We start from the raw sequence: 16,124 nt of genomic DNA, 5'->3' as shown, positions 1-16,124 counted from the left end.
TGGTGAAATTGAGTGGGCATACAAACTCTGAATGACTGTGTTTCTCATCTTTCTTGGGTAAATAAAACATCATCCTCTATCATCAATCACTGTGACCATGAGTAGTACCGCAGAATTGTCACAATCAGCTTTTCTCTCATGCTGAGACAAATAATATTTTCTGTGGAGCCAGACTATATGAGTTTGTCAAAGTACCCATTCAAAAAGGACCATTTAGGATTTTTGATGGTCAGCAAAGCCACAACAGAGGAACACCTTGATTCCCAGTGACACTCCTGGTTATTCTTCTCAATGGGCCCAGACAGCCATGAAAAAATTGGCTCCATCTCTTTATCTTCCCACAGTGACTGCATGGATGAGCTCTAAAATACATGTGGTACCACACAGGCTTAGGGGGCTCTTCCCAAAAAAGAAAACATCTGTGGTACTGTGATACACAATTCTGCAGCTGGCCAGTGAGAAGGAGACCTGTTATTGTCAGCTGTGCTTAAGAGTCAGCTAAAATCAAGCCAGCAGGACACTAAGACTCAAATCATACTTTATTACAGTGTCTGCCAAGCTAACACTTGTTACTGCATAAACAGAAACTGCTTTGAAATTACAAAAACCCCAAACAACAAAGTTGAAGCCATTTCACAAAAAAAACTGCTTTCTTCAAAGCATTCACATCCACAAGGCTTAAACTGCTGGCAGAAGGAAATGTAAATTAACATTACCTAACTATGCAAATAAGAATGGACATTTAATTTTCACATTAGGCACTACTTAACAGTAGGCATTCAACCTGAAAGGAATTTAAATCATCAAAATCTGGAAAAACAGTCAGTCCTTCAAAATATAGTTGAGATATTCAACACCCCCCACATTTAAGGCTAGGGTACATCATAAGCCATTCAGCCTTAGAAGCAACACTTTATAATTTTATCACTGTTGCTGAGCCTAAGAATATCCTAAGATGCAAAAGGCATATCCATTCTTTTCAAATGTAGGTCTATAATTTCCAGAAACAGTAAATTATTTAAATACAGGAAGAACACACTCCTGCCACAGCAATAAGTAAATACTTCTAATTGTATGACACCCAGTTAAACTGTGGACTTTTTCCCTGAAATAATCCACATACATTCATGTTAAAGAGAATAAAATATGTCAGTTGAAGAATAAAAACTAAATTTCAGCTAGGTTCTACACTCAACAAACAAGTCCAGTATTTCTATTTGGCATCCACACATGAAGCCCCACTGACCCATGAGCGAGTTTCCTTGTTTGCCCAGGAACCACTTACACAGTATTTTGAAGATGTATGTTGACAGATCACGTTTTGGCTAACTCTGTGCAAAATCAATACATTGGGAGTTTGTTCTGTGTTTGAAAGCAGATTTTTGCAGAGCAGCCCAGCATCTCTTTTATCAGATAAAATGATGCAGGAAGGAGGTATGCTACCAAAGCTGCTATGTTTTTAAGTACAGAAAGTAAAAAGTGGCTGGAATTATGTTGTATTATTTTTTAGACCAAAAAAGGATACAAAGAGCATTCCATAATATCAGCCTAAAATCAAAATTTCTGCGTGATTTTCATTAGCTTGAGCTCAGAACAAACTTCCAGAGCTATACAGAATTTGAAGCATCAATTTGATGTGTTGAAATAATGCTTTTACCAGGAATGCTGAAGAAGCATTAGAAGCATTATACTTGAGAGTGCTATTTGAATGCCACTGCTATAATTAATACAGTATGACCTTGTATAAACCTTATAAATTAGTTCATGAATATGCAAATTAGGAATAACTACACTGTGAAGAAAAAGTGGGGTGCTTAAATATCTGACACAACTACACATTTAATTCTGTTGGTACTTTTCCCTTGAGTATCTTCTGAATAAAAATATTACAGCAGTAATCAGAGGACACTGATCTATTCCTACTAAAATGTCTCTCTTCCTCTGAGTCTTAACATTAGACTTTTATTTCAGCAACATTTCTGAACAATTGCAGCATTTAGGAAGGAACAATCTCTTTAATATTTTGCAGAAATTCACCTTCAAAACTTTAGGCTTAACTGGGATGCAATTGTTGTGACCTCTCAATTGGTTTGTGACTCTCTTCTAGGCTGGAACCTAGATTCTTGAAAAGGTGATATACACATTTTCCTGCAGACTGACTTTTTTATTTCCTTTGCTTTTTTCCATTTTGGCTTGTGGGAACTGCTTGTAGTAACAGTCCCTCCCTTGAGAAGGCTGTCTGTGGAAATACACAATTCATTTGAGTTTTGTCCTAACTTTGCATTCTGACAGGTTTATTTCTGACAGAAAGAAACCTGTCAGAATGCAAAGTTAGGACAAAACTCAAATGAATGGGCTTTCTGTGGACAAAATTACATGGTCAGAGCCTGAGAAAAGCTCCAGGTTCTAGAAAAGCATGGAAAGGACTGAGATGGGTTGGTAAATCCAAAATCTCTATATCCACCGCAGCATCAACAGAGATGGACAAAACATGACTGCTCTGTTATCAGGAGGAGAATCACAAAATCAGCAACAGCAGTCCTGGTCCTACTGTAAGAAGCCAGCTGCATCTATACTCAACAGCAGATATTCAGAGCTTGCAGCAGTCAGTGAAGACAGAAAGTTATCTTGGCTTCCATAATCATCCTGTCTATATCTGAATGCATACAACACAAACACACCCACACCCTTGCACATCCATACATACATGTATCACTTTAGTCTCAAACATGCTTCACATACATGTGTGTACATATATATTTCTCTAGACTGAACAGATGACCAATAATACAGACTGAGTCATTTATTTGATGCTACTCCCACGTCTTATTTTGTCAGTATGCAGCATGTTCTACTGAAAACATAGTACAGAAGTTCCTAAGGACAGGAGTCAATAGACTTTGGATGTTTAGAAGAGAACTGGAGAAGATATAAGATAGTGAGAAAAATGCACTGGATGTAAATCTCTGTGAGATACATCACTCAGCCGCAAACCAGCTGAAAACATTTGATATTCAGATTTCAAAGCTAACAGAAATTGTTTTAACAAGGCAATCTGTTCCTTCCAAAAGTTGATCTATCCAGAAAATACTACTGAGACAGTTATTCAAGTCATGTTTTAAAAGCACTTTTCCCCCTTGCTCTTCTACTTTGAGAGCTTGTTACATATTTATTCAGTTGAAAAATAATTGAAATTAATAAGGTATTTTGTTAAAGATTTACAAGTAAGAAAGTATGAAGTATGAAGCTTGGAAAGATATGGAGCTTTCTAAATGAACAGCTTCTAGAATGATACTCCCATACAATTTCTAACAGACTAATGGGGGAAAGAAAAATATTTTAACAAGTCTTTGATTTTCACAATTGCCCCTGTACTTTCAGTGTATGATTATAGATTAAGTAAAACATGGAAGAAAGAAAAATACTTTAACAATTCTGTGTCTAAACCCACATTAGAATTTTAAAATAGTAAAGTCTTAAAATTCTTTTAAGTCCTCAGATTGTATTCATTTAACTTAAATTCATTTTAAATTAATAGAAAAAAACAAGGTTCTAGATTGCATGAGGCAAAAATTTTTGAAAATTTTTTTGTCTGCAATTTTTTTCAAATAAATCTCTGGACAGGGATTTATAGTTTTGTGATAAGTAACCTTGATGTTTCAGGTTAAGACGACATTATTCAATGTCTCTCTTGCTGATTTTTAAATTTCAGATTGGGGATTGCAAACCCTCTCCCATTAACAACTGGGATTACAAATTCAGTTTTCACCTGACTATCCCTAACTTGTTTAAATGAATCAGAAATTATAAATCAAAGATACAATATTTCCCTAATACAAGTAAAAGAGTCGCAGCTAAAATACAAAAGGAAAAAAAGAAGTCTAACTTTACCAGAGCTTAATGAGGTAAGGTACTAGTATCTCAGTGGGGAGGCAACTAAATTGGGTGATTACTCCAACATGTCACACTGAGGTCTGGCAATTTATGTAAGCTGAATATTTAGATTAAATTTGTAAGTGATAGCCATAATGCTGTATTTAGATCTTTGAATTATCTAAACAATTTCAAAGTGTTACAGTTATTAATTTGTTTCAAAATTAATTCGTACAGTATTGCATTAAAATACTTTATTTTTTTAAATCAGAAAAGTATGCAAAGTGTAGTTTGTAAATAACATCTTTAAGGAAAAGAGAAAATAACAGGAGAAGGTCTGCTATTGCTGCTGCTTTTTATGTGATTTCAGCTGCATTACTGGGTGACTGGAGTTACAGACATAAGAATGTTGTTAAGAAAGATAATGAGTAAGCATGAGTACTAAAAATTGTAGGTAATAACCAAATTTTTAAATTGAAAAATTGTAAGAAATTCTCACCAAGAAACTGAGAAAACAAAGATCAGCAGAAAGAATAATAATTCATATACTGCTGTGACAAAAACATAAAACAAAGATCTGACTATTCCTGTATAATGGTCATTGTACACTACTCACTAGCATTTATATGGGGTGGATTATTGTACGTCACCTCTCAGTTATTATTTAAGTTTTCAGCAGTGAATACACCAGACAACCAAAGTCACAGAAGACTGAAAAAACCCTCAAACCCACATTCTCCTGGCATATGTGTTAGCTTTAAATCTATGTAATACAACCTCAAGTCTCTAAAATTTGCCAACATTAGGTATTCAGAATTTGTCAAGTATCCTGAGCACCACTACTCTTCCTCTGATACTGAGCACTGTCACTGGTAATCCTGATGCAAGTGAACTTTAACTGCATCCCCTCAAAATGAGCTCTATCAAAAACAGAAAAAGAAAACAGCAGAGGACAACCAAACCAGAGTCTTAGAAGAAATTCTCCCATGGAAGATGCCAATGGACTCCATTTAGCAGATAAGCATAGCACAACCTCAGCCAGCATCCACACTACATCTTGATTTACCTCCCTTGTCCACTGAGATCTTGAAATGGAACTACAGGTCTTGTAACTAGACCCAAGTGGAAAGTGTGAAAGCTGTTCAGTTTATTGAGGGTGGTGGGTATTTCACCTGAACAGAGCAAGACTCCAACCATCTTCACATAATTTTCTAATCTTTTTATTCTGACACCTGCTGTTTTCTCCAGTCTACAGTCCCGTATATTACATGAATTCAACAGAAGAAACCAACTCCTTCTCAGGGGTGAGCTTGCACTTTTCTCTCTTGCACAATCTCAGATTTGACATTTTGCATAGAGAGAGATATGTTCAACAGTGGGGAAAAGTAAGCAAGAGAAGTTACCACTGGTGTGAAGTAGAAGTAAGTTTCAACCCTCTCCAAATGTTCATGCTCTGCCAAAGAGCATCCACACAGACTCAGTGGGATGGAACTATCTAAGGAAGATGGATGGAGGCCAAAAAAATATCTGAAGCCACTAGAGAGGATAGAAAGATGCATTTGGGAAATAGTGAGGGTTTGATACCAGAAAGATATTAAAAAGCGTATTATGATTGAAAGGCCTGGGCTTAGAAGGAAGACCAAGCTGCTCAGGACAGCAGTTTGAGCTGCTGCTACAGCTACCTGGAAAGGATTCAGGAGCTTTAATATGCACAGTCTTTTGCAGGCAGATATGAGCTTATTTAGCACGAGCTGCCCAGAAGCCATTCTGCCATGGGAGCAGCCCATCAAGCGCTGGGTAGGAAGCCTTGCTGCAAAGCCGTGTGTGTTCCATAGGCAACGTACCCTTCTGCCGTGGCCCCAGTCCTCAGGCTCACCCGGGCTGCAGGCTACTGTAAGCTCACATCAGTTTGCAAATGGGCGTGCACACACACTCACAAGGGAAAAAACAGAAAGAAGAAAGATTTCAAGACCAGTGTGCAATGAATCCGTCAACTAAGAGGTAGGAAAAACTGAAGTTTGCGGGATCAGGGATGAGCATTGGTCGCTGAGAAGCAGTTGAGAAAAATTAACAGGAAGATGGAACTTATGATGAGGGGAGAGCAATACCAGATATGCTCACTCAGAGAGGGGACACTGTGAAACCCCAAATTTGTACCAGAAGTTTCTTTCAGAGGCAGCTCTTTAACTGAGACACGTTAAATACTGGAAATGTGAGACTTTTAATGTAGTAAAGGTCTTCATGTAACACCTTCTGTCACCTCCTAGACATTATGGCAACTTTTTTGGTAGTGATTTGAATTCAATGCAACACAATTATATCATAAACTCTTTAAAAAAAAGGTCAAAACAACTCAGGTAAAAACACCTGGCTTCAGTCACATACCCCAAGATAGCTGGTATTCACATTATCACACTTGGCTTGAAGTTCAATACTGCAATACTGCATTTAATTCCATATTTGCAATATGGAAGTTATTATCTTCTATCTTTCATTCTCTTTTGATTGCATTCAAACTGTCAGTAATATTTAATGTTTTTTCCCTTAAACTTTTCAAATATAACTTTGGAAAGGGAGACATTTCATTTGATGAAAGAGCACAAACACAAAAAGGTGCTTGCTACAGATAAATAAAAAATATTGCTATTTTACTTTGCCTCCTATCACTTTTCCTTTTTATTTAGCTCTTTAATGTATATCTGCTTTGGATGCAGCCTACAACATAGATTGCCTTATTGACACCTACTATTCACTATGTTATTTTCTGTAATGTATGTAAAAATATTAACTAATCTATTTTCATATCTATGGGATGGATTACAGATTATTTCCTCCAATATACCTGGAGAAAAAAAATCTACACTTAAAAAGAACCTGCCTATTATCTTAAAACATTTCATGAAAATGATATGCATTGGAATTCAGAAATTGCTATGACTCTATCCTTTAGTAAGATTTTGTCAAAACTGAAACTCTTCTTACTGATTCTACTTTCATTCTCACAACTACAGTGATTTTTAGGAATGGACAGATCAAATTGCACATATTTATATAAATGCACCTTTGCATTGCATATACAAGTTTGGCATAGAAACACAAACATAAATAGTTCTCATATTTGTTAAGGATTTATTTAAGTCTTTTGGTTGATAAATGTTAAATTGATTGATCTCTCATTGAAATTCTCATCTCCCCAGAGCATAAAAAATCTACTTATATATTTATCACAACTCCAGCAATGGCACCTGGAACCTTTAAGACACGTTACTTTTTGTGAACATCTTAATTGTTTTTGTACTGATTAAATTTGATGTAATAGTGAGAACATACTGACTTTATTTTAGCAAATGGGGAAACAAGACAAATCTACAAGAGAGAAAATATTTGTAATATACAAGCTTGGATGAAAACATCTAAGAAAAGAAAACCAGAAAATCCCGAACAGCTCTTCTAAAGATTATTTTTGAATGACCTGAAGCTTGTATTCTAATTAATTTCCAACTTTAGGTTTACATTCACTGAAAGTCATCATCTTTTTTGATGGACTTATTATTTATGGACATCATCTTTCTTGATGGACAATTATTTAGTTCACAGATGACTAAGAATGAGGAATACCAATTCAAACAAGAGCAAGATGATAAAGGCAAAGCACAGGTTTTGAAGTACTCACCTTAGGCACCCAGTGGCATTGCGCAGCACCTGTGATGAATGGAGCTGTATTTTATGATCATCCTGGAGTGGAGAGTTTTCCCATCCAGAGTGAGGGATGATCACTGCATTGGTCAACACTGCAAGGGCATCCTGGATGATTGGCATTTTCAGTGCATCACAGGAGGATAGATTCCAGAGAACTCCTACAAAAAGTAAAATGACTAAAAATTAACACTTCTTCAAAACAAGTTTTGAATGTTTTTGTTTAAAAAAAACCAATCCAAGCCAATATATTTCACAGCATTGGTGTATTCAATTTAGCTGTTTCTGTCCAAAATAAAACAGACTACATTGTAGATGGGGCTGAATGACACCTGCAAACTTTTGCAGTGGGAATACAGCTTTAAATATGAAACACGTAGACATAGGAGCACTGGAAATTTCTCAGAGTTCTGCCTAAAGTCTGAGCAGCTGGTTATGATCTAGGCCTACATAGGCTGTGAAGCACACATGGAATGAAGGAATTTTTTAGGGCTTGGTCTTCAGATATCTTTCTTCTAAGTAAAATTAATAAAAACCAGTATCAGAAAACAGGTTCTAGGCTAAAACTTTCACTGGTGATAGATACACATTGAGAGAACAAAACCTCCACCCTGTGATCATCACTGTAATGGAAGTAACTGTCTAGGCTTCTTGGTACTACAAGCAAAACCTGATACAGTAGTATTTTCTGCAAGTAATGTTATATTTTCCAAATATTTAGCTATACAAAGGTAGAGAATACTGTAATTTTTACATGGAAACAGCAAGCTCAACGGTGCAACTAACAAGGACATTTACTGGAGTTTAAAAAAACCAAAATCCCTTCTGTTGCAACTCGCAATGTGCCAAAGAAAAAGAAGAGAAATCAAGAGCCAAAGTTTTCTAAGCACATCTGCAAAGATCAAGGTCACTGCAATTGTGCCACACAGAAGGCAGGCAAGAAATTGTTAGGAGCAAAAGACATACTGCTTTCCATTCCCATATTTATGTATTTGCTGGAAAAGCACATGTGACTTCAGTGCTGTGCCAAGTGCCGGCTGCTGCCGGGCAGCTCTTACTGCTGGGGGAAGCTGGAGGACAATTTGCTATTCTGAAGAACCAGTGTCTTTCTTTTAGCTCAGCACCCTCCCAGCAGTAGCTGGACAAAGAAGCTGCCCCATCATGCCCCTCCCCTTGTCAACATGCATCCTCTTCTGTAGAATCCAATCCTACTCCTCCCTACTCTCCTTCCCAAAGGACAGTAGGCCTGGCATCATATCTAACCTTGAGTGGCAAAACTGAGTTTTGATTTTATATCTACCAAAAGTTTTCAACCAAAAGAGAATAATTACTACCCTCATCATCATTGTCTATAGGTTACAAATACAAACACTACAAAAAATCCAAGTGAGTGTTGTGGGAGGAAAAAGCTGAAGGAAGGCCTTAGGAACACAGACTCAGTTATTTATAAATACAAGCAGCAAGAACACTACTTGCTCAAGATTTTCCTTAGCATTGTGTGCTTTGACAGAGCACTCAGGAATCAACTTGCATTTTTGGATTTCCCTTTAAAATTAATTACCTCTATGGGGAGACTGTTTCAGTTATACCATTTCATGTTTAAATTATTTTATATGCTAACTATCTGCAAAGGTAGTTACACAGTTTAATATAAAACTTTGATCAATATACTAGTAAAAGAAACCCTATTAACATGATCTGCATGAGGCAGACCAACTTCAGCTACAGACAAAAAAAACCCAGAAATAAGAAAAATGTTCATTTTAATAATATTCCTTTTTTCATTAAGAATTGCTACTTTAAAGGGAAGAGAGTCTTTGTTTGAATTCTGTTCTGAATGTCATAATGAAAAGGAATTCCATATTTAAAGGAATAAAGACCTTCATAAGGATATTTATATTTGCTTTTCTATGTGTTCTTGCTCTTGGAAAGCTTTAATGGCACATCTACTATTCTTGAAATACCTAGCATTTTGCTGTTTTTTTCAGTAAGAACAACAATACAGTTGCCTTTTTTTTTAAACATTTATCTAGACAGGTGTAGATGAAGTGCATGGTATAAAAGCAGAGAATCAGAATGCAAATCTTTCCCTCTTTAATGTTCAGTATAGTTCTTATGCAAGACAAGAGGCTGTAACTTTGTAAAGAAGTCCTGTTTTAAAAGTGAAGTAGAAGAGAGTATTTTGATGGCAGCAAAAGAATATTTTGGGTTTCAAGAAGTAGTCATGAACTGGAAAAGCAGAAAAGAATACAAAACAAGCAAACATAAGAGCCCCATCTAGCAAAATGCTTAAAAAACATGTATGTCAAAGCTATTTTCTATTCACTTCAGGTTCTTGCTAATTTAAAGTAAACTCACATTAACATCATGGTATTCAGCAACAGTTGAGCCTAGAAAAATTCTTTAAGCCCTCTTTCTCTCTGATTTCTCTAACTGGAAAATGAAACCTTCAGAGTAAGAGGATGATGGGATCACCGGGCTAAAATGCCTATTACACCTTCTCCTAAAATGATTTTAAGTCAAGGCAGAAGCAAGCAAAATTTAAGTCAAGGCAGAAGCATTGCCCAGTGAGCCTGATGCCTTCTTCCAAGTTTTTACTGCGCACAGTTTTAAAGAGTGAGATAATCTTCTACCACCCCAGAACAATGCATTTTATCTAATTGAGACTGAATACTACCAACCACATGAACCAAAAATTTTCTACTGACATGCTACAATTTATTCTCACAAGCAGTGCAGTCTGCTACATGCTGAGGTTGGCATTCTACACACCTCCTTGTAACCTTCTTAATTAAGAAATTTGCAATTACAAAAGGGCATTGGCAATTCACTCCTCACTGTTTTTGCTGAGGATAACCTGGAGCTAGATTTATGTGGGATCTGAGAAGATGATCCATTGCCTTGACTTTGCAAGGGAGAATGACAGTAACATAAATCCTTTACCTGATACACCTTCCATTACAGAGCCACCTTTTCACCACATGATTCTGAACATTATTTTCCAAGTGTCTATTCATGACATGCCTTTAGGGCTACTGTAAGAAACTTACAGAATACTCTGAAAGCCCTGACTGAACTGGGTTTCTGAGCACAAGAAGCAACTCTGCAATAGCCTCAGAGGTGCCTTGACTGAGCCCTGGAGAATTTGCATTGCCATCACCTGCTCACAGGAAGGTAAGGGACTGGACTCACCAGTGGCCAATGTCAAAAAGCAGGATCCACACAACAACCCAACAGTCCAACCCAACTGTTTACCATCCACAGACTGACTCTTGTGAGAGGTATGAAATAAAGAACTAATCAGTGTTGAACATCTCTTAATCACTTTCATTCATATCTTATCTTCTTCTTGCTTTTAAAGCTCTGAGGCATTCAGATTAAGCATTTTGCGTCCCCATTTTCAGATAACTATTTGGTTATATTAGAAGACTTGTAGAAAGACAAAAAGAGCTACACCAGACTGAGCAAGTCTTTTTGCAGGTTGAGGTTTTTCACCCTTACATATAAAAAATGGAAATACAGTGAAAAAGTATCTTGCAATCACATTTTAAACTTAAAACTGAGGAGAAACTGGTATTGAAAATATTCAGTTCATTCCAGTTAGAAGATGAATTTTGGGTCTGAGTATTAGTCTAGTGACATCAGATGAAGGATTCTTAGAGAAGACTATAGGAATGCTTATTCTGGAGATCTTACTGCATCAAGTTGCATCTTCTGGAGTAGTTTATCAGAGGTCATGCAACTGCTATGCCCAATGGGTTGCCCAGTTTATTGGAGCAGTCAGAGTGAAAACCCCATAATCTCTGAATCAGGATGGAGCTCAAGCTCATGGTGATTAAACACTTCAATGCATTTTTGTGCTGGTGTTTTAGTAAGAACTGGTATATGTATATCTATAGTCAGATATAACTCAAGACCTGATAAGCCACATGCTATCCTTATTCCGTTCAAAGTTAAGAACATAGAGATTACATACATCTATGCAAAAAATACAATCATAGCAATAGAACATATGCAAAACCATGAAAGTCTAAACAACTAGTTAGCTCATGATTTAATGCAACATCAAATTATGACTTATATATAAAAAACAAACCTCTCAGAACAACTTCAGACTACAAATATAAATGGAAACCAAGAAACTGGAAAAGTAATCTTTTCCAAAAAGCATTACCCCTGCCACTATGTTTTTAAAAATAAATTATATGGTAAAAAGATTGTAAGTAAACAAATACTGTTTGGAGAAACGAAATTTGATTCTTCTCAATATGGGATGTTTAAGCCAACTTTCATATTCTCTGTAAAAATAAAAATCCAAAAGTATTCTAATATATCCAGGTTCTCCTTTTCCATGATAATTTAATAGTTTGGTCATGGAATGATGCGGAAACCCATTTGATATTGCTGAGAGACTGCATCCCACAAATAGAGACCAAAGCATGGGCAGGCATTTTTGTTTATATGCTGAAGGCACAGAGATACTACTGGGAGTTTCCCTCAGAAACATGACAATTAAGATTGAAATCTGAGTGCTAAATACCCTGCACAGAAGCCAAGCACAAGGGATCTTTTGCTGGAATCCTTAGGAAAAACAACTTCTAGCTCAAGCTCCCAAGTGCCAGAAAAGTCATTTGCTGGCTGCTGCTTGGAGCCCCTGCTCTAATTGCAAGGCTGCTCTGCAGAGCTGGATCTGCTCCCTGGCAGCAGGTGTGGGCTCCTGATAGATCACAGCAGTTCTGCTGCAGAGATGCTGAATATCAACCACAACATTTCTTAATACAAAGTGCAGTAAGACTTCACAACCAGCCCAACTGTGAGAAACTGGCTCAGTAACAGACTTTCTGTAGGAAAGAAAAAGTGGCTGATTTGAAAAGTTCTGGCACCTGAACAACATTTAGCTCAGATGGAATCTCCTTAAAAGCACACTCTGAAAGTAAGTTAAAAACTGGCATAACAGATGAGGAACTTTCACCAGTGTTCCTGAATATTTATCTGGTTTGTGAACAACTACCTATGCATACCTTGCTGTAATTCAAAGGTTGACATGCACAGAGTGGTTTGCTATCTGTGTATAAGCTGACATAGGAAAATTCCACATTGAGAAATACTGAACTTCAGTAAAAGCCACAAGCACGCAGGAGCTTATGGAACACTAAGCAAAGTCGCAGCAGTAATTTCTTTGCTTTGCATCCACTCATAGACTTATAAGGGAAAAGCTTCCACAGAGGAGAACGATAATTATGGTGTGGCTTTTTTTGTTTTATTACAAAAAATACAACTGATCTTGACTACATAAAAATACCAGACTACATAGACTATAAAAAGTATAAATAATTCCTCTGAAAAACTAGCCCCTTTTTTCCTCAATTGCTGCTCTTTTCATCTGAAAATTACATCTTGGATTTTATTAAAACAAAAAGGAGGGGCCAATTTTAGTATTAAGACCAAGTTCCACCCAAATGCTATTGCAGTATTGTATTTCTCTAATGGGACTGAATTCTGACCTAAGGTTGCTCCTCTTTTTCTGCTGTACACTGAAAATTAACACATAACTGTGGAAAGGAAGAAGTATCAGCCAAGAATGTTAGAGAGTTATTAGCCTTCATATTAAACAGTAGAGGAAATACTGGAAGAGCTGACCAAGGTTACTGCAGAAAGATCAGTGGTTCCTGCTTAGCTTCCTTTCCTGGCTGATGAAATACGAGTCCTGTTAAACACTGAAGCCAAACCAAAACCAATTCATTCTAAGTGACAGAAACACAAAAAAAAATATCAACTGCTTTCAAAAAAAGTTTTATCTGAACACATGACTAATGGCAGTGCCATTCCAAATTAAGTACTTTATTAGAAAACATGGGAATCTAACAAGGATGGATATATATGAATGGCAAGGTGTTTTTCAGTGCTTACACCTGTATTAGACTCAAAAATGAAAACATATCATAACAGACCCTAATACAGATAATAAAAATGTTATAACTAAAGTTGAATATTAAGTTACAGCTCTAAATACAAAACTCCTTTCTAAAAAGAACCAGTTAGAAAGTTAGTCCTATCTATAAAATTGTGCAAAATGAAAGCCTTGGTGTATAGCTGCTAAAAAACAAGAAAGAAGGAAACATTTACTAACCAAATTGTTCCTAAGAAAAAGAGAGCACTGTAAATAACATTAAATGTAAATAACATTTGGAAGGGAAGAAGGGAAGTTGGCCTTTGAACTTAAAAACAACAAATAAAATTTAAAAAATAAATATATAATAAAATTACTGGGCATAGTGAAAACAGTAATTTGACCACAGAATGAAAATGTTTCACCATAACCTCAAATTTTCATTTTGTAAATGAAAAGTGAAATATTCCAATCTTTTTCTAAACAAAAAAACATTTTCAAAATAAAATTTAAGTACTTGGTGTGGCAAATCTCAAACATTTAAAACTACAAAGTAGTTTTAAACTGCAATTTTAATAATCCATCTTCAGGCAGGCCCATCAAAACTGTATGTCCAGCTGACTTTTTCCAACGAATTACTACTTGCTGAAAAAGTTCAATGCAGCTATTATGTCAAGCCATATGCTGCAACAGATGTCCTCTATTTATCACTCCAGATTACCCTGTTTGATATTTCCTCTTAAACTTAAAATTTGACTGAAGTAAAAAAAATAAAAAAAGAAAATTATTTATGTAATATATTAACAAGTAAATTATGAAATCAGATTCACTGCTCCATGAACTGAAACATGGGCAAAACTTGAATGAATTTTTGATAGAAGATACATCTCACTGTACAAGAGAAAAACAGTTATTCCCACTTAGAGAGAAAAGAAGAGCAACATGGGACCTCCTTGGGTTTTGCATTGGTACTGAGGGTGGTAAATGCAGGACAAATGAGTGTGAATTTCCCTGGGAAACAGGGAGAAGGAAGCAGGCTGTGATGAGAAAACAGATTAATCCAGCCCCAAGCAGACCCCTGGGAGAGAGGAGAGGGACTCTCCTGGCAGGAGCATTGCACTGTTCCAGCAGAGACCTCAGCACCCAGTGCCTTCTGCTCTGCCACATTCACCTCCAGGGAAACAGGCACTGCCAGCCTGGGGAAGGTTTGGTATTGCTGTGGAACAGTACATTCCCTTCTACCTCTAAAAATCCTTTGGATTTAACACCTTACACGATAAATCAGTACCCCAGCCTGTTGCTAAGAAAGCAGGCTGTAAGATTTGAGAAAGTAACTATTTTAACACATCTCCTGATTTAACTGGGAGCAGCAGGGGGTGAAGAAGTTAATCTGATGATTCAGAAAAAGTTGAGAATAACTCTTCATGAAGACAACAGATTCTATCAGTGGGTTTTCCCATTTTCAGAGCCAAAATAGTGACAGCATATTGAGAGAGAGGGCAAAGATTGTTTTATAATTAGACAGTAAAATTGTAATAGATATGGTGTAAAATGATCCAGTTGAACTGTCAACATTGTTTGCCCAAGTGTTATTTGATAAGACAGCATCATTTCTGAAGAAAAATTACACAATTTATTAAATTACTTTTAAGTTTGCTGGTACATATGAACTATAAATAGGATGTGTTTTGAAGGACTCTGGAATTCCTTGAAGATGTCACAGCCTATAGGCTGGAAATCAGTATTCCAACATCATATGAGTGCAAGCTGTAGAACCTTTTACCTTCCTGTTTTGCAAGGAAAATGACCACAGAGATTTGGTATTTTGGTGAGCGGTTCCACATTGGGGTCATATGAAAACTTCATAAAATGCCAACTAATTCCTGCTCTGAATTTGTTTGAAAATCACTTCCACATTTCCAGAAATAATGGCAGTATTTTCTGTAGGTGATGTTAAAATCTAAATCTAAATTTAGATTTAAAATCTAAATCTAAATTTAAACTCTCCCACACTGTAGAATTATACTGTAAAGTACAACACACAGCTGTGCCTGGCTGTAGCACTCCACTGACTATGAAATGTCAGCCTATTAGTCTAGAGAAGTACAAATAGTACAAAATACAAAATTTAAGTATTTATTGAAAATGATGATAATGCAATAGTGATTTTTGGAGACTGTCTGTAAAACCTTAGAGTAACTGATGACTGGGGTGGAAAAACAGAGTTGCCATGCAGCCCACTCACCCTGCCACAGGGTTTGTACTACATTGGTGGAGTTGTTTGAAGTTGTGTTGGGGCACTTGGACCTTCAGTGAGATTAACCTGAGCAGCTGCTCCTGCAGACCACATGCCTTCATTTATTTTGCTTTTGCTTAGCTTTGATAATGGTCTGGATTAAGCCAAACTTTATCAAGGTAGCAGTAACAAGTAGTCTTCCTGAGTTAAACAAACCCTTGGTTTCCTTCTGTCCCCACAAAAGATTTTAGATGTAACAGTATAAAATGACAAACTAGCCCGTGCAAAGTTTTGGCTGTGAGATGAAAGACATTGTTTTAAAGGCAAGCTGAGGCTTGCAGGGGATTTGACGGAGTTTGGCTTTTTTTTTAAAATTCTCAGTGGTTCACAGAACTCAGGGTGGAGGTTGAAGTGAGGAGGTTTGCTTAA

At 36.5% G+C, this 16,124-nt stretch overlaps 1 protein-coding gene across 7 annotated transcripts in view; it reads right to left on the bottom strand.

The window, feature by feature from the left end:
• CTNND2 (catenin delta 2) overlaps nucleotides 1–16,124 on the bottom strand; it is a 637,583-nt gene that overhangs the window by 118,567 nt on the left and 502,892 nt on the right. For all 7 annotated transcript variants that reach the window (XM_071454189.1, XM_071454171.1, XM_071454196.1 and 4 more), the window contains one exon: nucleotides 7,547–7,730. In XM_071454189.1, the coding sequence (XP_071310290.1) occupies nucleotides 7,547–7,730 (184 nt within the window). The remainder of the gene's footprint in view (nucleotides 1–7,546; nucleotides 7,731–16,124) is intronic.

This window comes from Agelaius tricolor, unplaced genomic scaffold (assembly GCF_023055355.1).
Source record: "Agelaius tricolor isolate 1412-34295 unplaced genomic scaffold, bAgeTri1.0.p SCAF_2, whole genome shotgun sequence".
NCBI lineage: Eukaryota > Metazoa > Chordata > Aves > Passeriformes > Icteridae > Agelaius > Agelaius tricolor.
The sequence above is the reverse complement of the archived record's forward strand: the minus strand, read 5'-3'. Positions and strand labels throughout refer to the sequence as shown.